The sequence below is a fragment of the Lemur catta genome, chromosome 17, assembly GCF_020740605.2.
Source record: "Lemur catta isolate mLemCat1 chromosome 17, mLemCat1.pri, whole genome shotgun sequence".
In the NCBI taxonomy this organism is placed as follows: Eukaryota; Metazoa; Chordata; class Mammalia; order Primates; family Lemuridae; genus Lemur; species Lemur catta.
In genome coordinates this window covers 31,123,464-31,148,006 of record NC_059144.1, presented here as the reverse complement: position 1 = coordinate 31,148,006, position 24,543 = coordinate 31,123,464, and the positions used below count along the sequence as shown (strand labels likewise).

Below are 24,543 nucleotides of genomic sequence, written 5' to 3'. Positions count from 1 at the left end.
TATTTGCAACATTTATAACAGCTAAAGGAGTACCATCTAGAATACATAGACAGCTCTCAACACAAGGACAAAGGATATAAATAGGCAATCCATGTAAGAAAAACAGAAATGGATAAAAATGCATAGGAATACACACAGTTTATTAACAAATCAAGCAAGGACAGATTAAAACAAACAGATACAATGGTCGCATCAAATTGGAAAAATGAAAATGTTTCCTAACGGTGTTGGTCAGGCTTGAGAAATCTCTTTCAGATAAGTTCCTTTCATATAAGACAGGTGGGGTTATAAAACGGCAAAGCCATTAAGCAAAATTTAGGATAGGTATAGCCTTCAATCAGCACTTGCACTTCTGAGCATTCTCCTTAGGGAACCCCTACCTGGCCCATATACCCAGAGAGGGATACACCTCACTATTACTCTATATTATAGGATTGTTTGCTGTTCTCAAAATTATAAACAAACACCAAGAATCCATCAATGATAATTTTTTTATTCTCAAATAAAATAGGTAATCTATTCTTTGAGATATGACAGAACAATTTAAAAGAATGAGGTGGATACATACACAGGTACTAAGATGAAAATTTCTCTAAGATATACCATAAAGTGAAAGGGAAGTTGTAGAATAATAAAAATAATATGATGTGACTTGGGATAAAAATGGCTATAAACAAAACAAAATGAAATACTTCCATAGTTATACCTGCACAAATTCATTCCAAAGAGACTTAAGAAGAAACCATAAAGCTCTCACCAGCAGTTGACTCTGGAAAAAGGAGTAGGATTGGGATTAATGGGAGAGTGTAGTTTAAAGATATTTATAGCACTTTACTCTTTTACAAAAAGGAGATATTTGTACATTATCTGCAAAATTAAAAAAAAAAATAAAATCTGTAACAAAAAAGAAAGTTGTAGGAGTCCTTCATTTAAAATGTGTTTTTTCCTCTCGTTCCTTTTTGAATTTAATTATGTGTTCCTCGTCCCTTCCCCCAAGCTCCTGTTTTCGGGATACAAGGAAGGGTTTACTGAACTAAATTGAACTTCTTGGATCCGAACTAGTAGCAACTAGTTTTATTTTTACACCAACTTTGGCACAGAAGCCGGGCATCGAGTTTCAAGGCAAAGGCCTATTTTGTTTCATATTCCAGCAGGATAGGTTTTTGCTAACTCTTCAACATTGACCCTTTTCTCTTCTTTAGCCTTTCTTTCAAAATTGTGCTCAGATTCTTACAGTTCACGTGGTTTTCATGGCTAACGCTTCCTGCGTAGCTTCTGGTGCCCCCGTGGCACAGATCCAACAAAAAGTCACAGCCCAACGCAGGCACCGTCTCAAATACACAGACCGTGCTAAAGTCCCTTCTCACTCATGATTTACAAACTCATCCTCTTCACATAATCAACATTTAGACAAGAAAAACCACCGTGCTTAAAATAGTCATATTCAGAAACTTGTTTTTGCCAATTATATTCAATAAGATTTACAGAGCCAACACCAAAGAGGAAAGAATTATTAAAATAAGACCAGAGCTGGTACAAAGTATGAACACATATCCCTAAAAATGATATTCATGTGTATCTGCTTCCACCAACTCCAAACATTCTGTCCGTGTTTCACTAAAGCACATTTCTGCCACCTAAAAATTACTTGCTAGCTTTGGTGTTTAATTCCTAAATCCATCAGCTGTGCTTTCTGTCTTCTTTGTCACCTATCATTTCTATGGTGACAAATCAAAGGAGGGGAAGGCAGCATGTCATTGTTTACAGAGGGGAAAGGCAGTGGCTTGAAACTAGCGGCTCTGGTACAAGGTCTGATGTAGCCATGACAAGAGAAAGACACATGTAAGGCATTGTAAAACATGATGCCTTTCCTCCAATGCTGTTAAAAACAAAACAAAAACTCTTGTAATAATGCTCTTTACAAAGGGCTTCTTAGAGCCACTCTGCTTGCCTGTGAGCAGATTAGGTTTCAGGTGGTTGCTAATCAAAATGCTTTGGTATAAGCTTCATGCAACAAAGGGAGAACATGTTGGGAGGAAGCCTCAAGGGAGCAGAAAAGCATATTACCATAAATACCAACGCACGCTTCCCCACCAGTGCAAAACACAGTGTGGAACATTCAAGGGATAAACTTAAAGGTTATTATATATTTTTCTCTGAAACATGGTCTCTATTATGCATGTGACAGATTCTTAAAACTAATGGCCAGAAAAAAACATTTTAAAGAATGTAATCCTCTCAATAACATCATGATTGTATGTAGATACAGCCATGTACCTTCAAATGATTTTATGCAAAAACGGCAACTAAAAGCTTGGTGTGCCATCCTCCATTTACATGTGCCATTTCTTCTAGTCATTTCTTCTATCATACACTTACTCTAATATATCACTTACAGTCATCCATCTCCTAAAAGCAGATGAATCACTCATTTTGGTTCCAGGACTAGGCTTAAAGCCAGAAGGAAAATGACAAACTTGAAAGCACAGTAAGTTTAATTTTTTTTTTTTTTTTGCTTAAATCTTCTTGTCTTTTGGATTCTAAGATATATGATCATTGACTAAAAAATAAGCCTCCAAACTCTGATAAATGACTGAAGGATGACTTCGGTATTTAAAAAGTGAAAAGTAAAATTTACCATCTCTTGGCTAGAACTGTAAGGTTAATATCCATGAAAAGAAAAGTCACAAGGAGATAAAAGGAATTGCCACCAAATTACCTGTTTCAACTGGTCATAAATAGCACTACAACTAAGAGAAAAAGGTTGGTATAAGAACTCAAAATACATTATCCTTGATTTGAACAAAAACATGGTTCGAAATATTGGGTCCACAATGGAGATGCGACAAACAGGCCTCAGTCCTACACTCTGTTTCTTAAGCAAAGAAATATTTATGATTGGTCTTAGAGGTGAGCTTAACTGAGTTGCCATGAATTATTTAAAAACCCCAAAATATCTTCTGTTGCTTTTATAGAAGCTTGATTTACAAGTTAAAAAATCAAACTGACAGTTTGGTCTCTTGTACAAATACCCAACCTTTAGAAATGCTCTAGGCATTATAAATACATCTTTCATGAATAAAGCTTCAACAGTTCTAAAAATAGCTTATAGGAGGAGGAAAAAAACAAAAAGCAAAACCTCTTGTAAGCCATTGTTTTACACACAACAGCAGGAAACCCAACAGAATGTCTAAGCCAAGTGATTAACACACCCAATAATAAACATGAACATTAAGTATGAACTCTTACTCAAACAAAATTTTTGACATTAGCATAGGGTCTATGGTTTACCCCCCCACATCTGTGTCCATAGATGGTTCCAGGGCACACATATTCAGAAAGTAACTCCAGAACCACAAGGCTGAAATTTGCCTTTTGGATGATGTGTAAACAGGCCCACTCAGGACTAACTCTGGGACCAGATATTACTTTCCAACACCCTAAGTAAGAGCTTCCTCTAGGATTCACACTGCCCTCACCATGCCATCGCACAAGGCCACTTCCAAACTACTCCTTGCAGGTCTAACTGAGATTGTCCCAAAGGCAGCAGCAAGAGAGGATGAACACTCCAGGGACAGGGTCTCATTCTATCACCTAAGCTAGAGTGCAGTGGCACGCGATCCTAGCTCAAACTCCTCTGTTGAGTTTACAGGTGTGAGCCACCAGGCCACACTACCTGGCCAAGGGAACTTTGTACATAAGGACTAATGCAGATTTTTGAAAGAGCTAACAATTCACTCTCCCTTCATTAGTAACTGTGGAGGTCCCAGTTAATCTAATGGTATAATACTATTGCTATTCTATTGGTTTCAACATGTATTTTGCACACTTAATAAACCCTATCCCATCTCTCTATAGATCACAACTTAGGAGATAAAAATATTCCATATTCTGTGGCCTCTGAGGTTCAAGTGTAGAACTGTGGCATGGTTCTTGAAATAATAACCACTTTCTATGAATATTCTTGTTTAACTGCCCATTAAATTCCAAATAAATCTTATGATCGGCAGACATTCTACTTTTTAATAATTCAACACAGAATCATCAATTGGTTTCATAATAAATGAGATACCAAATTCATGGTATTGTGGGCAGAAAGCTAATTTAGGAAGAAATTCCTGAAAACTGCAGGAATAAGCTAAAGAAATTTTATTCTTGGTTTTCTGACATGAACAAATTAACAAGGCCAAACTCCTGCTGATGCTGGGAGAGCCCTTAATGAACGGCACAGGGGAGAAGGGAGAGAAAGGAAAAGCAAAGGGTATGGTTATTGGGATCAAATGTCATTTTCTCACCATTTTTATTCATTCTTTATGGGTGAGGACTTCAATCAGTAACGCCGGCTAATTATGTTCTACGTCAAATGTAATTCACATTTCCATGTTCTTGTCCTAACAAATAACATATGCAGAACTGAAAAATACCAAGTGTCCTAGGATTTAAAAATCTACTGTTTCAAAGTAATTGTCCTTGAAAACTTCTAAGACCTTTGGCCTTACATATTCTTTTAAAGTAGAATCTTTAAACTGCAAAGGGCCATCCCATGAAATGGATATACTTATACAAATAAGACACATGAATACTTTGCCAAGCAGTAACCAACCATAAAATGTAAGAAAGACATATTTCATTTCTTACCTTATTTTGATCTGTCCAGTAGAAGAAAAATCCCTGAGGGTCAGTCCTCAAAATAATTGGAGTAACAATAGTTGAGTCCTAGAAATGTAAGAAAAAACATGCATATCAACATATATCACTGTCAAAAAATCTACCCAGGAGTTATTTAAAAATTAATACTGGCTAAGAGATTCTCCAAGGTTGTCTATTATTAAGAAAGATTTCCAAAAAATTAGACATGGCATTTTTAACTTCACAGATTATTAATTATTTTACTGAGGTAATTTCCCAATAATCAGAATATTTGTACATAACTTATAAAGGAAAAAGCCAGTGATGCATAAGGCAAGTTTTTAAAGGCATTGACATGTTTTCTATTAAAAACTTATATTTAATTTTCCAAATAATTTTAACACTAAATATCATTACATACGTTATATGATTAATATTAATTAAAATTCATGCCTAAGGATAATATTTTAAATTACATTTGCTCCATAAAATGATTTTTAATTGTACTAAAGAGAGTAAGCATAGCATTTGGGCATCGTTTCCAAGGTAACAGTAAATAAGGCCAACTTCTACATACTCCGAAAGATATACACAAACTTGTTGCAAATTTAAATTTCACATGCTAAAATAAAACATCATAGATAGTCTTCTGAGTTTAAAGCATACATAGCATAAAGCAAAAATTGCATGCATTATAATTATAATATTAAACATTTCTAAAATATGTGTTCTTTTTCTTTCAGCAATTTTCATAAAGACATACCATCTGCACAAGATAATACATGTCACTGGATATAGATTTTTATACTGAAATACTCAGGCCTTTGCAGGAATTGCATTTTGTAGAGACATAAATTGCTAGCTTTTTTCAACTTTTTCATATACATTATAACTATCATATGTCATATCTCCTATCTGATCAAAAGAACTTATAATGAAAATTAGAACTTGCAGAGAAAATTTTGGAGTTTGGGATATTTTCCTACTGGGTAGAGTTGTATTAATGATTTTCATCTACATGTTAAGTTCTACTGTAGCCTGGCTAAGGAGCTCGTCTTCTCTTGGGTTCAAATTCCTGCCTGTCCTTTCTCTACACATCATTTTACACAACTGAAAAAAAACGGGAGGGATAATCACAATACCTACCTCAAAAGGTTGTGTGAGAATTAAATAGGATAACTTGGATAAAGAACCTGGACAAATGTTTGCCACCCAAAAATGTTTATTATTAATCTAGTGGATTATATTTAAAAACAGATGTATCAGGCAGGGCACAGTGGCTCATGCCTGTGATCCTAGCACTCTGGGAGGCCGAGGTGGGTGGACCATTTGAGCTCAGGAGTTTGAGACCAGCCTGAGCAACAGCGAGACCGTGTCTCTACTAAAAATAGAAAGAAATTAGCTGAACAACTAAAAATATATAGAAAAAATTAGCCGGGCATGGTGGCACATGCCTGTAATCCCAGCTACTCAGGAGGCTGAAGCAGAAGGATTGCTTGAACCCAGGAGTTTGAGGTTTCTGTGAGCTAGGCTGATGCCACAGCACTCTAGCCTGGGCAACAGAGTGAGACCCTGTCTCAAAAGAAAAAAAAAACAGATGTATCAAAATATTAAATTTTTGTATTAAAAAAATTATGTATCAAAAATTAAATCCTGATATTCTTTTATTGTACTAAAATATACATAGCATAAAATTTACCATTTTTAGGTATACAGTTCAGTGGTATTAAATACATTCATGATGTTATACTACCATCATCAACATTCATCTCCAGAAATTTTTCATCTTCCCAAACTAAAACTCCACACCCATTAAACACTCCCCATTCTCTCCTCAATTCAGCCACATAGACCCCATTCTTACTTTCTGTGTCTGTGAATTTGACTACTCCAGGTAGTCATGTAAATGGAATCATACAATATTTGTCCTTTTGCCTTTATTTTATTTAGCATATTGTTGTCAAACTTCATCCATATTGTAGCATGTGTCAGATCTCCTTCCTTCTTAAGGCTGAATAATATTCCATTTACGTATACCATGTTTTTTTAATCCATCCATTCATCCACTGATGGACATTTGGGTTGTTTCCACCTTTTGGCTATTGTGAATAATGCTCCTGTGAACACAGGTGATGCAAATATCTCTACGTCTCTGCTTTCAATGCTTTTCGGTATACACCCAGGAGTGGAATTGCTGTATCATACAGTAGTACAATGTTTAATTTTTTGAGAAACTGCCATCCTATTTTATCTTGATATTCTTAACATACATTCTTAACATGCAGTTTGAAAAATATCTTTTATAAGAATTGTGTTGTTGCATGGAACTTCAGCTAGACTTTTAAAATTTCAAAATTACTTTTAAATGTCAAAAAAAGACATTGGGAAATCAGCTGATAATATAATGAAAGAATTTGTAAAAAAAAATTAGGCTTTTTCTATCAGATTACATGCATAACAGTTCACAGCAATAATTCCAATAAATCATAGCAATATTTTCAGTCCTGTTATGTTACCTACTCTTCTAGAGGTGGGCAAAACAAAAAGTTTCTGACAGGCTGTACATAATTTTGAGCAACAACAAACAATCCTATAATATAGAGTAATAGCGAGGTGTATCCCTCTCTGGGTATATGGGCCAGGTAGGGGTTCCCTAAGGAGAATGCTCAGAAGTGCAAGTGCTGATTGAACGCTATACCTATCCTAAATTTTGCTTAATGGCTTTGCCATTTTATGACCCCACCTGTCTTATATGAAAGGAACTTATCTGAAAGGGTTTTCTCAAGCCCGACCAACACTGTTAGGAAACATTTTCATTTTTCCAATTTGATGCGACCATTGTATCTGTTTATTTTAATCTGTCCTTGCTTGATTTGTTAATAAACTGTGTGTATTCCTATACATTTTTATCCATTTCTGTTTTTCTTACATGGATTGCCTATTTATATCCTTTGTCCTTGTGTTGAGAGCTGTCTATGTATTCTAGACGTTACTTCTTTAGCTGTCATAAATGTTGCAAATACTTTCTTTCTGTGACTTGTTTTTGACTTTTTTAACATCTAACTTACATAACAAAAGACTACTTAAAGCTTTAAACTTTGATGCAGTCCCATGTCAACCTCCCTCACCCCACCTTTTTGCTTTATTTAAGGTCTCATTCAGCCTCCTTATCACCATCCTTGTTATTAATATAGGATTTTATTCCATGTATAAAGTATTTTGAGGACTGGTGTGAGGTGGAGCTCTAATTTCAATTGCCTTAAATGGGTAGTCCTGTGCTAGGTGGCTCCCTGTTCTTTCAGGTGACATAATGGTATTAAATATCAGCTGTGATCACACCTTTCCCACTTCCAGATGATTTTGGAATTAACTGTAGGTGTAACTGATTATTTTCAGGTTAGTTTCTCCTCTCCTTATCAGAGCATCTGACAAGAGTCTAATGAAAATCTTGGTGGCAGTTCCCTGCAAGGATCCCAGGTGATCAAACATTTAAGTGAGCAGAACAAAACTACTCAAAATTTATATTTTGGAACACTGTAGTAGGCTGCCTAGTTTGTTTCAGATACTGCTATTTCTAGATTACTCCTTCTACTCCTTCAAAATTAAAGCTCCTTTGTTCAATATTTTCTTGACTTCACTCTTCCGGCTACAGTTCCTCTGTTAAGTGATCATTTATCTAGGCTCCCTGCCTGCTTCCTCCATAATCACCTCAAACATTCCAAGATCAGCTGGAACTTGGCATTCTTGCCATGCAAAGTAGGATTTGACCCAGAAATATATGAATCTCCATTTTCAATTCCACCTGCTTTTTTTCCCACCTCCTACACAGCTGCAAGTGTCTATATTCTCCCCATACCAAAGTAGCCACTCAACCCAGATCATAAATATTCTTAAATTGTCAGAACATATGCGTAGGTTTGAAGTTTGATATATATGTTCATTCTTCATTTCCAAGGGAACTGCAGACAGGTTGTGACTCTTGGAACATATTACTGTAGAAATGTAAAGACAACACTATTTTTTATTCTTTATATCTCCAACAATATCTTTAAGATGTGTGTTCCATAAGATGGTTGTTTTGAAACTCTTGAGTACATTAGATTCACTGAGAGTTCTTGTTAAAACACAGACTGCTGGGCCCTTTCCCTGGAGTCTCTCATTCAGTAGGTCTGGCAGAGACTAAGAATCTGTACTTCTAATACTTTCACAGTGATGCTGATGCCGCTGGTCCAGAGACCACACTTTGAAAATCACTGCTGTGGGCCTGCCCATACTGGGCGAGGCTTTGGGTGAGGAATAGAATGACGTAAAGCTCCAAGAAGCACCCATGAGCTCAGAGTGTAGGCAAACCTGTAAGTACATTGCCTCAAACTAAGAATTCAACTTCAATTTACTTAAAGTTACAAGAGATTTTTTCCAAAGAATATTTGCCTTTAAAAAAAGAGAGAGAACAGTAATAAACATACCTGTTTTGAGTTAGTAATAGCAGATGATGCAGAGTAAATTTCCATTTATTCCCCTTTATTTGATAGAAACCATTTTACTCTCATCCCTATATCATCAATAGTGAAGACTAATACAATAATTAAGAAGCTGTTGTTTTGCAATTTACATGAATCTCTAAAGAGTCTATAGGCCAAATAAAGAACAGCAAAGGCATAAAGTAAAGGGCCTTAACAAAACCTCAACATCCAAAAGAATGAGAAACATTTCATTAAGAAAAAAGTGTCACTGGGATCAACATTAACACTACCAAATCCTATAACTCTTTACTATAATGATTTGCTCATCAATTCACTTATATAAACGAATAATAAACCCTAAAAAAACTGAGAGGAAATGACAAAGGTACTAGTATTTCAAACTCCCTTCTAATACCAAAATCCCTGGCAGAAAAATAACTGATACATTCTCAACATTTGCTCTGAGCTGATCACTGTGGGGAACTTCACTTGTATTTTCTCCTTTAATACTTATAATAATGTAAGAGGTAAACATTGCAATTATTCCAATTTTATAGATAAATAGATCAAGGCTTGTGCTAACTAGCTTGCCCAAAGAATCCCAGCTAACTAACTTGCCCAAGGAATCCCAGCACTGGAAATTAAACCTTTAAGAACATGCTCTATAGCAATGTTTCTCAATGTTTTTCCATTATTGCCCTACTAAGGAGCCTTTGTAGACCTTTATATTCCTAATCATCCACCATGAAATTTTAATATTAAGTATAAAATGTCTAATTTCCTTAAGTACTAAGTTTGACAGTTGGTATCTTTGACATTTCACTTTGACACTTCTTGTTTTATGTTTATTGTGAAGGTATATCCTTATTCTTTCAAACGCATAGCTTGGCTTGGGATTATCTTTCAAATTTTTTTTAGAGTAATTTTTGTGAAACCATGGATACATCAAAAATTCATGTTATTTTTGAATATGAGTTCCATCGTGGAACCAGTGCAGCACAGACAGCTCGAAATATCAGCAAAGTGTTCAGGAAGGATGTGGCACAGTACATTCATGGTTTGAGAAGTTCTGTTCTGGTGATTTTAATCTTTAAAATGAGCCACGTGGGCAACCTGAGACCAAGGTGGATAATGATTAGCTGGAAGGTGTAGTGGAAGTGAATCCATCTCAACCTATGTGTGAATTAACAGCAAGGTTTGACGTTACTATTCCAACAACATTGGACCATTTGAAACAAATTTACAAGGTAAAGAAGCTGGATAGATGGGTTCCACATGAATTAAACAAGCATCAGAACAGAAATCAGCTTGAAGCTTGCCTTTCTTTGCTGTCATGACATAAAGGTGAACCATTTCTATACCATATTGTTACATGTGATGAAAAACGGATTTTTTCTGATAACTGCAAGTGTTTGGCATAATGGTGTCTGTTTGGTGGTCCACCACTGGTATTATCCACTACAGCTTCATAAAACATAGTCAATCCATTATAGTGTATGTCTACTGGATGAAATGATGAGGATGCTTGCAATTAACCAGCCGAGATGGGTCTACAGAGACAGGCCAATCCTCTTGCAAGACAATGCTGGACTACATGTTGCACAAACAATGCTGCTCAAATTGCAAAGGCTGGACTTGGAAACTGTCTGTCATCCACCACATTCACCAGACCTTGCACTAACTGACTACCATTTCTTCCAGGCTTTGGACCACTTCTTGAAAGGAAAAATATTCAATTCTCTAACAAGCTGTGGAAAATGCCTTTTGCGATTTCATCGCCACTTGCTCTCCAGGCTTCTTTACTGCTGGGTATAAACAATACCGTTAAGAAGGCAAAACTGTGTCAATAACTCTTGTCTAAGATACAATTAACTAAATTTTTGATTCAAAATGTGACATTCCATATTTAATGACCTAATATTATAGATAGCCTAAACATCTGTTTACACGCTGTATGTATATCTGTGCTTTATACAAAAGAAAAATAGATTAAGCAGATATTTTTGTTCCCCAAGAACCACTTTTCATTTTCTTGGAGGTGATATGACCCCACTGAGAATGCATATTCTGCACTTACACAATCCAATCCAAGAGCCACTGTGGCTCTACGTGGCTACTGAGAACTTGAAATGTGGCTATGTCTTGCCATGACTAAGACAGGCTATAAGATTTCAAAGATTAAGAATGAAAACAAGAATATAAAATAGCTCACTAATAATTTTTTGATATTAATTACATGTCAAAATGCATATACTGGGTTAAATAAAATACATTATTAAAATGAATTCCATCTGCCCCTTTCTTTACTTGGTTTAATATGGCTACTAGAAAAATTCAAAAGTGTCCTACGTGGCTCACAGTATATTTCTGTTAGGCAGCACAGCTCCAAACCTTTACGTGGACACACCTTAACAGGCAAATCTTTCTCACGAAGCAATCTTGGTTCTTTTGTCAGACAATTCCTGTTATATATTTTTAATCTTTCTCCATGGTACACAGCTACCATCTAATTTTTAACATCGAGGTAGTGCAAAATAAATCTAGTTGCTTCTCTAAGTGTCAATTCTTCAAATAGCTAAATAGAGCCATCATGCTGCCACCTTCTGAGCTACACTTTACCAGGTTGAGGTATGTTACAGATTTAATTGTGTCCCCCCCCCACCAATTTATATGCTGAAGTCGTAATCCCCAATACCTCAAAATGTGACCTTATGTGGAGATAGGATCGTTAAAGATGTGATTAAGTCAAAAGGAAGTCTTAAGGATGGGCCCTAAACCAATATGACTGGTGTCCTTATAAAAAGAGAACATTTGGACACAGACATGCACAGAAGGAAGATGAGGTGAAGACACAGGGAGAAGTCAGCCATCTGGCCAGCCAAGAAAAGAAGCCTGGAACAGACCCTTCCCTCACGGCCCTCAGAAAGAAGCAACTCTGCTAACACCTTCATCTGTAGCCTCTAGAACTGTGAGAAAATTCATTTCTGTTGTTGAAGTCATCCAATCTGTGGTACTTTGTTATGGCAGCCCCAGTAAACTACAACAAAGTATAACCCTAAATCCCAAGGCTAATGTCAAGGACCCGTGTACAGACCCACAGCACATTCTTCAGCACCACTGTCAGAAAGTCTATCGGCCAAGGCTTGACCACAATTCTGAGTGCACTGTGATTCTCAGGTTCTTATGCTATTGCAAGTGAACACTCATGGACAGGGACATGCACAGCCAACCTAATCAATAGTACGGAGTCAACCAGGAAAAAGAATAAGCGACATTTCACAGGGATTGCCCAACACTTGCAACAGGAAGCAGTAGAGTCAAATACAGTAGATATATAGGATGGGGAAAAAATAGCTGCATGAGGGAAGATGAATTCTAAGCGTCACAGGATGTGATGCGCCTCAAACATGAGCAATGCAGCCCTGACTATGAAATAAAAACACAGTAAGGGTAGTCTTGGATCTGGAGTGTTGGTTTAAGAATAGTAAAGTAAAACTTCCATGGGCATGAGCATTAGTAAGAATTTTTCTCCAGCGGTGTGTCCAGTCTGAAATTCCCCCAAGACAAGCAAAGGAGGTTGAGAAGGTCCAGAATAGAGGAGGCAAAACAGGGGCGAGAAACACCATTAAACACCACTTGCCTTTTATGAACAAGTACAAAAATCCTTTTTGACACAATGTAGGGAAAAGTAGGAAGCATGGTTCTTCAAACACCATGTTAGCTACTTCGGATAGTCTATTATGAAACAAAATGAAAGCCCAGATCCCTGATCAAACCAGGTGCTCATTACTTAGTGGGGGCATTAGATGAGAAAACCGATAATTTCAGCAAGACATAAGCTCAGGTGAGTATGCAGTGACATCTCATCGTGATTTTAATTTGCATTTCCCTGATGATTAATGACGTCGAACATCTTTTCATGTGCTTACTGGCCATGTGTGTTTGTGTGTGTGTGTGTGTGTGTGTGTGTGTGTGTGAAGTGGCCTTATACTTTCAAAATCAATTAAGAGCATAGAATTTCATTTTAACCAGTGGTCTCAACTGGGGCAATTTTATACACCAGGAGACATTTGGCAATGTCTGCAGACAATTTTGGTTATCATCACCAGGGATTGCTACTGATATCTAGTGTGTAGAGGCCAAGGATGCTATTAAATATCCTACAATACACAGGCCAGACCCCACAACAAAGAATTACTGGACACAAATGTCAATACTGCCAAGGATGAGAACATGGCTTTAATGGTTTCCTGTTGACTTTATAAATCTAAAATCTTGCAGGGACCTAAGCAGTATATTGCAGCCCCTTGCCATCCATCCGGCATTATGGGAGCCACACTCTCTACTTGCTTATTCCAGTTCTGTCTTTCAAGGTCCCATGTTCCTTGCCTCTTTGCAATGCCCACACCTGGTGTCCCTCTGCCCAAAACACTCCCCCTACTCATGTTGGCCTAAGTCCTACCTACAACTCACGTCTTTTCATAAATAGAATTTTCCAGGGAAACTTCCATGCTTCTTATATTCGTTTGTACTTTTTTTTCCTATAGCACTTACCACAGTTCTAATGAAATAATTATACTTCTTTTTGTTTAGCATCTATCTCCCCAAATAGAACACAAACTCCATGAGGGTAGCTACTGAATCACTTATCATCATACATCCCCAACACTAGTACAAAGTCTGGATTTGAAGAGGCATCAATACATTTTTAAAGTATAAATATTGAATGAATAGATAGATGGGTGGAAGGATACTGCAGGGGAAAAAGAAAAGGTAGATTCTCAAAAATACCAATGGGGGCTGGCACTTGGCAAGTTGTGAGTAGCCATGGCAAGAGAATTTCCAGAGCGGTGGTGAGGGCAGGAAAAGGCTATGGAGTGCTGGGCTGAGAAGGAGCAGGTGGGAGGCGAGGAGAGGCATATTGATATGCTCTTAGAAGAGCTTCAACAGAGGGGAAATGTACACAGATACTGTCAGAAGAGAAGGGGTGGTGGTAGACAATAATGAAGCCAGGATTCAGAGAGGCCAGGAAGGATGGACTCCAGAATATAAACAGAGAGGTGCTTTCCCAGGGGTAGGAGGGCAGCTAGAAGAAAGGAAGTGGCCCAAGTGCATCAAACTAGGAGTGGGGAAGGGAGAAAGTTAAGAATACTGTCCTAGGACTTCCATTGTCTCTGTACAGAGGGAATAATGTGAGTAGAAGTTTTATTATAAATAACATTTTAGCACCATATCTTTTACTTGCTAATTTCTCACTTTAGCAATAAAGTGCATATATTCATTTTTGTTTCTATGAATCATCATTGCGATAGAGTGTCTTTGCAATGATCATTCTTTTGTTCTGTCACTCTCAACACTCCTGAATTTCTTTAATGGCCATATTCACTGCAATATGTGTATGTATGCATAAGCATTGTATGTATAAGCATCTTTTTCAGAATATAGGAACCAAGGGTACCATTCAGAGTATCACATGTAAATACATTAAGCAACCTCATTTTCACCCAACATTGAATTGCAATGGAGTACACACTCAACCTTAAGCCATATTTAGACCTTAAACGAAATCAATATTCTGACAGCAGTCAGCTCTACATTACCAATAACATTTTCCTTCACAAACTCACATGGAGAAACCCCATCTAAGAAGGCCACAGAGTCCCTTAGAGCTCCAGGAGATTTCAGATGGACTGGAAGGACACAAAGCAGGGCTTTCCCATCAACACCACACATTATGCAAAGGTCACAAGGTCTAATGGGAGCATGACCACCCTCCAGGTCTGCCTCAAGGCTGCACACTCCTCTGGGTGAAGCCACTGTGAACCAGACACATTTCATCCCACAAATATTCTCTGAGCACCAGCACGTACCTGTGCCACAGTGTCAAGCCTATGCTCTCCCCTAGGGAAAGAAGGCAAATAATATAAAGCTGTAGCCCTCCAGAAGCCTTGGTCTAGTTGTAATATAGGCAAGAGATATCCACCTCCCTGCACAGATAATCTAGATCTGGCCTCTCAAGTTGATGTTAGCTTGTATTCCAAGCCATTCTACATCTTACTTGGGAGCAGGTGACACACCTTGATTTCCATGAGAAGTCATTAGACTAGCGTTAATAGGAGTCCAGCAAAATACAATATTTGCAAGTATTTGGGGAAGAGAAAAAAGGTAGAGTAGCAGATGCAATGAGTCCTGCTAGACACAAAAGTATCACAATTACACTTATTAGGCAGTGTAAAAAAATGACCTTTGTTTTAACACCATTCCGGAATAGCTATCTTTCCATATGCATGTTTCTACATTGTCCAACTGATGCAGAACATCTGTAAAGATTCTAGAGCACACACTGGCCTCTGCAGAGGTGACATTGTCACCTCAAAGCAGAGGTGACATTTTCCCATGTTTACACATCTTGCATAGTGTAGACAAAAATGGGTTTTGTATGTACACTATAAAACAGCTATTTTGAAGACACTAGGCAAAAGGGATGAGTTTGTAGAGATCTAAGCTTCAGTTATATGAATCCTAAAACCAGAAAGATTATTTGGAAAAGTCAATGAATCTCTTTCAACTTGTAATCATTTGGACTTTATTAAAAGTTTTTTTGTTAGAAAAAGGATACTGTTGGGGATGTCATTGTAGACTGGAAAGGACTCTAGATTGAACCATAAGATCTTATTTTAAATTCTGATGCTGGTTCTAACTAGTCGTATGTCCTTGGACAAATCACAAGTGACTAACTTCGATGTACTTCTATGTAAAATGGAAAAGAACACTTGCTCTTTTCCTACCACCCAAGGTGGACTTCATAATTGAATAGGGGTAAATGTAAATACATAACAGGGCTTTACAAGAATAAGTGCCTGCTACTGGGTCTCACTCTTGATATTGATTTCCATGGGCAATATTATAGCAAAACTCCATTTTACTCAACTGTAGTATTGAAGGAGAAAGTTACATAGGATGTTCAGATCCTGGACCCATAAAAGACCATATCAGGCAGCGTTTGGTGCAGGAAACAAAAACTTCTCTGGAATTTTGAAGATAAAGGGACTTAATGCAGGTAGTTAAACACTTGACAGAATCACTGGAAGGGTTGGAGAAGCTGGCTTCAGGCTGGGTTGCCACCGATGACCCCAGAACACTGTAGCACTGACCCTTGAGGAGAACTATCATCTCCACCACATGCAGGAAGGTGAGAAATCAAGAAATAACTACAGGGATCCCAAACAAGCCAGCTTAGGGGCAGACAATGAAGCATTAAAATGAGAACAGGGAGTGGCCACTGCCACTATTGCTTCTTGGAGACACTGGAAAACTATTACAGGAGATGCCACCTCTTTTAACATCTCATGTAGCTGTAGAAACCACCCAAAAGATGCAGTAAGGTGGCCTCCTTAACATTTCCACACTCCAAATCTCATGTGTGTGCACCTATTTGGTGGAACTTAATTTTCAGCCAGAATATTAGCCTCAAAGGAGTCTGGTAAATGTAGCTTTAGATGTTCAAACTTTGTATTATACGAAGTCCTACTGAGAGGATGTAGGAATGGATGCTAAGTGAGATTCAGCCATCTCCAACACAGCACACCTGAGGAGCATCATGGTTAGCATCTTTACTTGTTTTTTTTTTCAATCCAGCATACCAATTACTGATTTGCTCTGTGGTTTTCCAGAGTTTTGAGCTCCTATGGCCTCTTCTATAAAATTAATCAAAATTAGCTTTCCTTTACCTGTTTCATACACAAGTTCCAGAAAAAAAAATGTTTTTTTTTTTAAAAATGGCAAAACAGTCTCTTAATCTTCTAGATACCAATGTTATACATTGATAGCCACCATGACTAGTTCAGCTGTTTCCTTTGCTAAGTAATCCATTTTTCCTGAACTTGTTTATGAAATGTCAATGCAATAAAAAAGATATGAAACATTAACCAAACAATGTGAACTAACAAAGCCTTTGAAATAAAAAACAGACGTAGGATGCTGTTAATGCTAATACTAAATACCTAGGTTTTCCTAATTATAATAGTCTGTTTCTCAATTTATAATAATTTAGTTTCCTGATAAATATATAGATTTAGTGAGTGAATAATACATACACCGAAATATTTTTTTCAGAATAAAATTAAAGTAAAAATTTCCAAAATTTAACACATAGTAAAGATAATAAAATTGAATATTAGACCTTAAACATATCAGAAGGGAACCAGAAATACTCTTAAAGAGCCTAAGCTCTCTTAATATCCTATTTCTGCTAAATTTTTACAAAAATCAATGGTTGCTTTTTAGGATTATATATGCAAATGACCTGAGTAATATGTCTCTAGTTCCTTTGGCTACTGATGCACATGGCTCTGATGAGGGGATGGGACACAGAATAGATGGGGAAAGGATTAGATGAAATAGATTGTGACATTTGTCTGAGCACATAGGATTTATGATAAGATCTGAAAGGTTGCATGAACCTAATATTAACTTGGCTAACAGGAACACTAACATTTTCAGTTACCAAGGATTTGTTATTTAAGTGGGGACCCACAGCCGTAGTCAACAATACACAATCAATCTCATTCTATTTTCTGCTGGCACTTCTTGTTCATGATAACATGAAACAATTCTGATAAGGAAACATTTAACTATGGGTTACCAAGTTCAACCTAAAAAAGCAAAATGTTCCTGTCCCATTTAAATATCACTGCAGGTAAATATAGTTTGAAGCTATTTATTGATAGGCTAAACTTTCAAGGGAGGCTAATAGCCAGAGCAAATTATCCTAATGGACCATAGGTAGGAAGTATCAGTGTCAGGCAAGATAAGAGAGAAAACCTGTGAGGGAAAAATATATTCTAGCAACAGTAGCACTATACTAGTCTGCTCTGCTATGTCAATAACAGCCTGTAGGCATTACATTTCCTCTCTAAATTACTAGAGCTTTGTTTAACTGTTTCCTCCCTGGGGCCATTTTCTATACCTACTACACTTGCCAGATTTCAACTTAGGACAGATAAGGACCTAATCAAGGGCCATCTGAACTAAAGATAAGTCACTTCTGTTGTTATTATTCTAGAAGGTCAATTCAGCAATAATAAAAGTGCTTTAGGCTGAAGAGGTTTTGTTTAGTTTTCATTCAAAATAAAAATAGCTTTATTAGATTAAAAACAAGCAAAACCAATCTGCAGAGTTAAAAGTCAAGATAAGGGTTACCCTTGGGAGGAGATGTAGGGACAGGAAGAGAGTGCTCAGGACTCCTGGGCCAGCCATGCTTTATTTTGATCTGGTGCCGGTGACACGGGAGTGTTCACCTTGTGATAACGGACCCAGCTGGACATACGATTTGCACGTTTTGCTGCATGCGTGTTACACACTAATAAAGAAAAACCTTAAGATAGCTTTATTGGCTCACCTGGAAAAAGTTATAATCTTACATTTAGATTATAGTAATGACTGTCAATGAGAAATTCACAAAGCTGTTTGGACATGAAAAGTGGACATATCTGGGTATATTTAAGTGGCACTTTAGAGAGCACCTGCTAGCCTTCCAGTCTAGAATCTGCCTTGCACTCTGTGGGTGTCCCAGTGTGCATCCAATGGCTACCAACTCAGAGTTGTTTTTTCCCTGCTTCCCATACCCTTTCCCAGGTGAATGTTACATCCCCACTTCATAAACCCTTTCCCTCTTCTCCCTCATCCATCTTCAAAGTGTCATCTTGTCATCATTTAGGAAACAGGAACTGCAGATTCCACATAATGCAGAAGTTCTAAGTGTTTGTGTTGGATGCTGAGAAATGTACAATAGTATATTTTTTTAATTATCTGTTTTAGTTGTGGGGCTTTTCGGTGTGGGGGGGTTGTGGTGATAAAGACCGGAGTTACTTGTTTCAAATCCACAGGACATGAATGCAAATTCAAACCTCTGAGCTTCCTCAGACTTCTCAAACCACTTAGCCTAGTAATTATGACTTTTGAATGTTAGATTATGCCTGCAAGACAGATGTACAATGTGAGACTACACATGTGTGTGTATATATATACACGGAATTTAAGTAGAAATAAAACTTCGAGATGATTTGTAAACTGACTTGCTGTAGAGAGAGTGGGTCCTGCTTTGAATTAAGAAGATTCATTTGCTCTGAAATATCTAAAATTTTTAAAACGGGCAAATTAACCTGACTTGTTTTCCCCCTCCAAATTATAAAATCAACACACACACTAAAGGGAATGGGAATAAGCTCTGGACCGTTCCACTTGTAGAATAAGAGTCATATAACACATACTGACCGCCTTGATAAAATTCACATCCCTTTGTGACAACTTATTAAAAATGTTTTACTGAGGGTCTCCTGTGTGTCGGGCACTATGCAAAGCAATGCATATGCATTTGCTCATTTCACCTTAACAGCTGTTCTGTGAGGTAGGAAACATTACAATTTGTAAGTTACAGTTGAAGAAACTGAGATGGGATGCGTTAAGCAACTTGCCCACAGTAAGATCTGAATTTGGAAGGTGAGAGTAAAAAAAAAAGAAAGAACAAAAAAATGAAAACCTTTCCATTTCCCAGAAATTGTAGAACAAATAGACATGGTCCTTAGCTGTGGCAGAGGTGACTCAGGGGTTAGGGGGCCCACTGTACAGTTTTTCCTTCTTCCTCTTTCTCCCTCCATGTCCTGTCCAATATGGAGCAAGGCCAAGGTCCAGAAGAGAAAGGGGCCAGTCTCAAAATCTCCCAAGCTCCCTGGCTTAGACGGAGAAAGTAACTCTCCTTTTACTGCTTATCTCACCAGAATTCTCCAATAACGCCCACCTCCCATCACCAGAGCCTGATAATACACAAATGCAAAACAAAAGCAAGGATATAAAGTGGCATTTTTAATATCATTAGTAAAAGAGGTCCCCCTAATAGGTCAGTCCTTTATCTCCTTGCCAAGTTCAGGAGGACAGTTGTAGCCTTGATGTTCAGACTATATACACCAACACCAGTTTTAAAACATTGAAATATTCCAGATCTCCCACCCACCCACCTACAGACCCTGGGGACCCCCAGACATCCCCATGATCAGGGAGCAAAAGGGTTAAAAGGGTACAAGAGGGTGTCTCCAAAGCCCTGCTCTATTACACACACGCTGTCTGTTGTGATCGGTTAGTGCCTATGTCAAAGCTTTTGACTATCACCCTTGCAGCATTCGAAGCCTCAGTATGACTTGTTGGTCGGTGGCCAGCAAATTATGCATGGCACTGCACTGTCTGGGTGACATCTTCCATTCCATATGGTGGTGAGGACAACGGGACCAGTGACTATGGTGCTTTAATTGATTAAAGTACAAGAGATGATCTCTTCACAATCCTAAGTAACCCCAAACTCATCATTGTTGAATACCCTGCTATGTGTTACACTTTCTAAAAGGATATGGAGAATGTTTTATGAGTTTGCCCAGCCTTCTGCTTACAGACCAGAAAGCAGGTTCTGCAGTTTTTAAATGACATTAGATATTTGAGAGATTTTTAGGTTGTTTATAGCATTTACTTTTCCTCTACACATGCAGATGGGGATGCACCCCTGGGGCAGGGGACAGCAGGTATTTCCCAATGCAAGTGCCAAGAGGAAGGACACAGCAGCCGCCCTGCCCAAAGACACAAAGTCAGACTAGGCGGCCTCTCAAAAAGCTTCTCTTTCCTTTCCGTTTTTAACAATCCAACTAGAAGCAGGTGAAAATTAAAAAAATAATAATAATTTTTCGTTGCATATAAACAATTCAGAAGAAATGTATAAATGTGATTTAAGACAATCTGGGTATCAGGGATACTTCATAAAACATTCTAGACGATCTAAAAAGATTGTCCATGATTATGTCATTGAGGTCTTTCTACCTCTTAGGTGGTAAGTTGGATGAATTTCTCAAAACGCAAACAGAGAAATAAAATTAAATTCACAAACCAGGGAAAATTTAGGCAGGACAAGGAGATTGTGCTATCTGTCTGTCGTACCTTGCAAGTTCGTTTATAAGTCATATCCCAATGCTTTTCACAGTGTGGTTCCCCCAACCAGCAGCATAAACATCACCAGGTTATCTGAGAAATGTAGATTCTCAGGCCCCACCCCAAACCTTCCCAATCAGAAACAAAGGGTGGGACCCAGCAATCTAAGTGTCACCAAGCCCTCCAGATGGCTCTGATGCATGCTCCAATGTGAATAAAGTGCTGCCTTATCCTGTTGGCTTCTCCCAACTATTAGATGAAACAGGGGATGTGGCATTAACACAGTTTTGCACAAGAAGCAGCACAGTTTCAGAGAGGGTAAGTGATTTACCTAAAGTCACATAGCTTACTGGTGAGAGAACTAACAGGTAAACACAAGCCTTTGACTCAAGATCTAGTCCTTTCTGTCACACTTTCATCGTGATGCAATGTCCATAGGCAGATAACCTGAACTGCTTGATTCTGGAAGGGCACAGACGACCTAGGAAGAGCAAAGGAGGTGATGCCTGAGGAGGATAAAGGCAATTTAGAGAAAGTCTGGGTCCCCTGCAGTCCACAGGTCACAGTGGAGACCAAGAGAGGCAAAGAACTTGCAGGACAGCTCATCATATGCCAGATAACTTGACTCCTGGGTACAGCCTACGTTTCTTTTTTAAAAGAGCCGTGATTCTACTGGCCTTCTCCTTAATGCCTGCCCTACATCCTGCCCACAGGGGCTTCCTCAGAAACTCACTGCTGCAGTGCTCACAGGGAGTTCTTTTCACCTTATTCATCGGATGGTGTTTGACCAGGGCCCTCTCCATTATTCTCAATGCACTGTTCATTAGGGATTTTGATCATTTTTGTCTCCTCCACCTAGCACGTAAGGTCCATTACAGAAGGGATTTTGTCTACTTTCTTCATCATCCCAGGATCTAGTTTAGGGCTGGCACTAATAGGTGAGCAAGAAATATTTGTTACATAAATGCACATAATAAAAACAATCTACCTTGATATATCAAAATGTGTTTTCATAGAAGGCCTTCCCTCTCAAAGTGACGTTGGCTATTTTCCACCAACAAGAAATTATGGAGAATTATTTAAAACATGGTTTAAAATCATCAGTGTATAGAAATCCAAAGCTTATGCTGAAACTCCCTTTTTTTATTCTGTGAAATCTCTTTCTCTCTTTTCCCTCTGCCCTTCGTTCTCTTTCTTGGTCAATTCACCATCACATTAGCTCTCTAGTCAAGGATCTCAAGATGGGTATGACTGTTATATTTATTGTTGATTTGTCTTTTCTTTCATTCTTTTTTCTTTTCTTTTTTTTTTCTCTTTTTTTTTTCCTTGACACAAAGCATGTCATCTGTGTCTGAATTTATTGTTTAGATTCTCTTCCATTTACAAAAACATACGGTCCAATTAGACCAGGACTGAAAGAAGAAAAGTCTGAAGTCCAGGGTAAAAAGATGCACGTCTACATCCTTGCCTACAGCATTTAATAATTGGCATTCGCTTTCAAGGAAGCTGTAGCTCATACTCCAAGTTCCGTTTGCACTTCCAGCTGGACAAAATATAGACACAGACGCACTCAGCTAAGTAATTGGATTCGCTACCTGGAATATTTAAATTGTTTTCAGACACTGGAAAATGGCTTAAGAAGATTAAAGAAAAATACCCTAGAGGATAACAGGCTATAATTTACTAGGTGGAAAATCTTTTCAGCAAGAAGAACGCCTCATTCTCCTCTAATTCCTCCTGATTAAGAGATGTATTAGTCATTTGGACCTAAATTTCCTCGGAGCCTGGCAGCCCGGGTTTATTTCAGTGGGGTGTTCTTATCAAACCTTTTGAATGACACCTAGGACATAAAATTGATGCCATAATGTTCTCCATCCCAAGAGTCGAATGTTTTCAGGGGGATAGTAATCCCCCCAAATTTAAGTGTTCTGAAGGCAACTGGAGGAGGGAGGAGGGAGAAGTCATTTGAAGTTCTTGGGTCTGGAATGCGTGTGAAGCAGACCCTGGCGCTGGGCTAGGCTCTGACCTGGCCAAAGGTGAAGGTAAATCTAGAGGGAACATCTGGTGTCTGTTTCAAGCAAAAGACTCCAGCCAGCTCAGTTCTCAAAAACTAGCCCTCTACATCTGCCTACAGGTCCATTGAGCCCTCTAGGACCCCTCCAGGCCCCCACCTTCTGCTCACCAGCCTCCTCAGGTGCCCCCCCCCCCCGCAGCCCTTCTCAGGGCCCCTCACTCCGGAGCTAGGCACTGAAGTTTGGTATCAGCGACCACCTGTCGGCTGGACTGCCGTGCCCTCTGCCGCGTGGGCTCCCACAAAAGCGCTAAGAGGGTTAGCAATCACTGAACAGTTTCGGACTTCCAGGTTGTTCCTTCTTGAAAGGGGGCAAAGGAAGTAACGGGGCGGGGGGTGCGTCCCCGGGCGGAGAAAGGGCGCGTCTTGTTCACACCCGGAGCTTTCCGGCGTCCCTACTTCACACTCCCCACTTTCCAAACTCTCAGGACCCATCACCAGGTAGAGCCTGCCCTCTTGCTCCAGTGGCCCAAAAGATTTAAGACCCTCAGGGGGCGCTTGCCAGCCCCAGAAAGGATGTCAACTACTAAACCCCGAGGATCCAGGAGCGCGCGCAAAGCTCGCGTCCTTTGCCATCACCCTTGGCATGTGCCACCCTGTGCGCCCCGAGGCCGCCCCTGCCCGCTCCCAGGGCGACAATTGCATAACGCGCCCCTCGCCCCACCCCCACGCCGCCCGCCCTGCCCAGTGCCCGGGCCGGCGCCCCGATCCGGGCCGCCCCGATACTTACATCATCCCACTTGACGAATTTGGTGCCCTTCTTGAGGCTGTCGGACACGCACACGGGCTTGAGTTGCAAGGCGTGCACTCCGGGTTGAGCCCCGGCCATCTGGGCTCATCGGGGCTCCGGGCAGCCCGGGCGAGCGCGGCAGGGACCGGGCGCGGGGCGCGGGCTCCTCTCTCTGCTCCGGAGGCGCTCGACGCCGATCCCCCGCCGGCCTCGCTGGCCTCCCGGCCTCCGCACCTCCCTCGGGCGCCGCTCAGCAGGCGGGGCGCTCGGGGGCGCAGCGCCGGGCCATGCCCCGGGCGGGACGCGGGATCGGGAGCCCGCGGCGGGTGAGGAGCCTCGGAAGGCTAAGAGAAGCCGAGCCGGGCAGCCTAGGCTGGCAGCCGCCGCCGGATCCTGCTCCTCCTCTGCCGCCGCCTCAAAGCGCACCATTCAGCACATCCTCTATACACAGAGGGAGAGAGCGCGCGACACACGCCCGGCGGCCCCCCGCCCCCGCTCCTTCCCCTCCTCCCTCCTCCTCCCGCCCTCTCTTCCCCGCCACCCTCGCTCGCTCGCTCGCTCCTTCCTTCCCCCCGCGGATCCCAGCCCAACTTTGCGCGCTGGGTCAGGCGCCTGGAAGCGGGGACGCAGCGGCACCTCCTGGCTCCGGGGCCCCACTGCAGGCAACGCCTGCCTCCCGC

The 24,543-nt window shown here is 39.7% G+C and overlaps 1 protein-coding gene across 1 annotated transcript in view; it reads right to left on the bottom strand.

Annotated features, from left to right (window-relative positions):
- The window catches only part of PLCB1 (phospholipase C beta 1), a 646,359-nt gene extending 622,033 nt beyond the window's left edge, over positions 1-24,326 (bottom strand). Inside the window, exons 1-3 of the mRNA XM_045528129.1 lie at positions 24,150-24,326; positions 23,864-24,089; positions 4,639-4,716 (exon numbers count right to left, since the gene is read on the bottom strand). Of these exons, the coding sequence (XP_045384085.1) occupies positions 4,639-4,716; positions 23,864-23,962 (177 nt within the window). The 5' untranslated portion in view covers positions 23,963-24,089; positions 24,150-24,326. The remainder of the gene's footprint in view (positions 1-4,638; positions 4,717-23,863; positions 24,090-24,149) is intronic.
- Between the last annotated feature and the right edge of the window lie 217 nt (positions 24,327-24,543).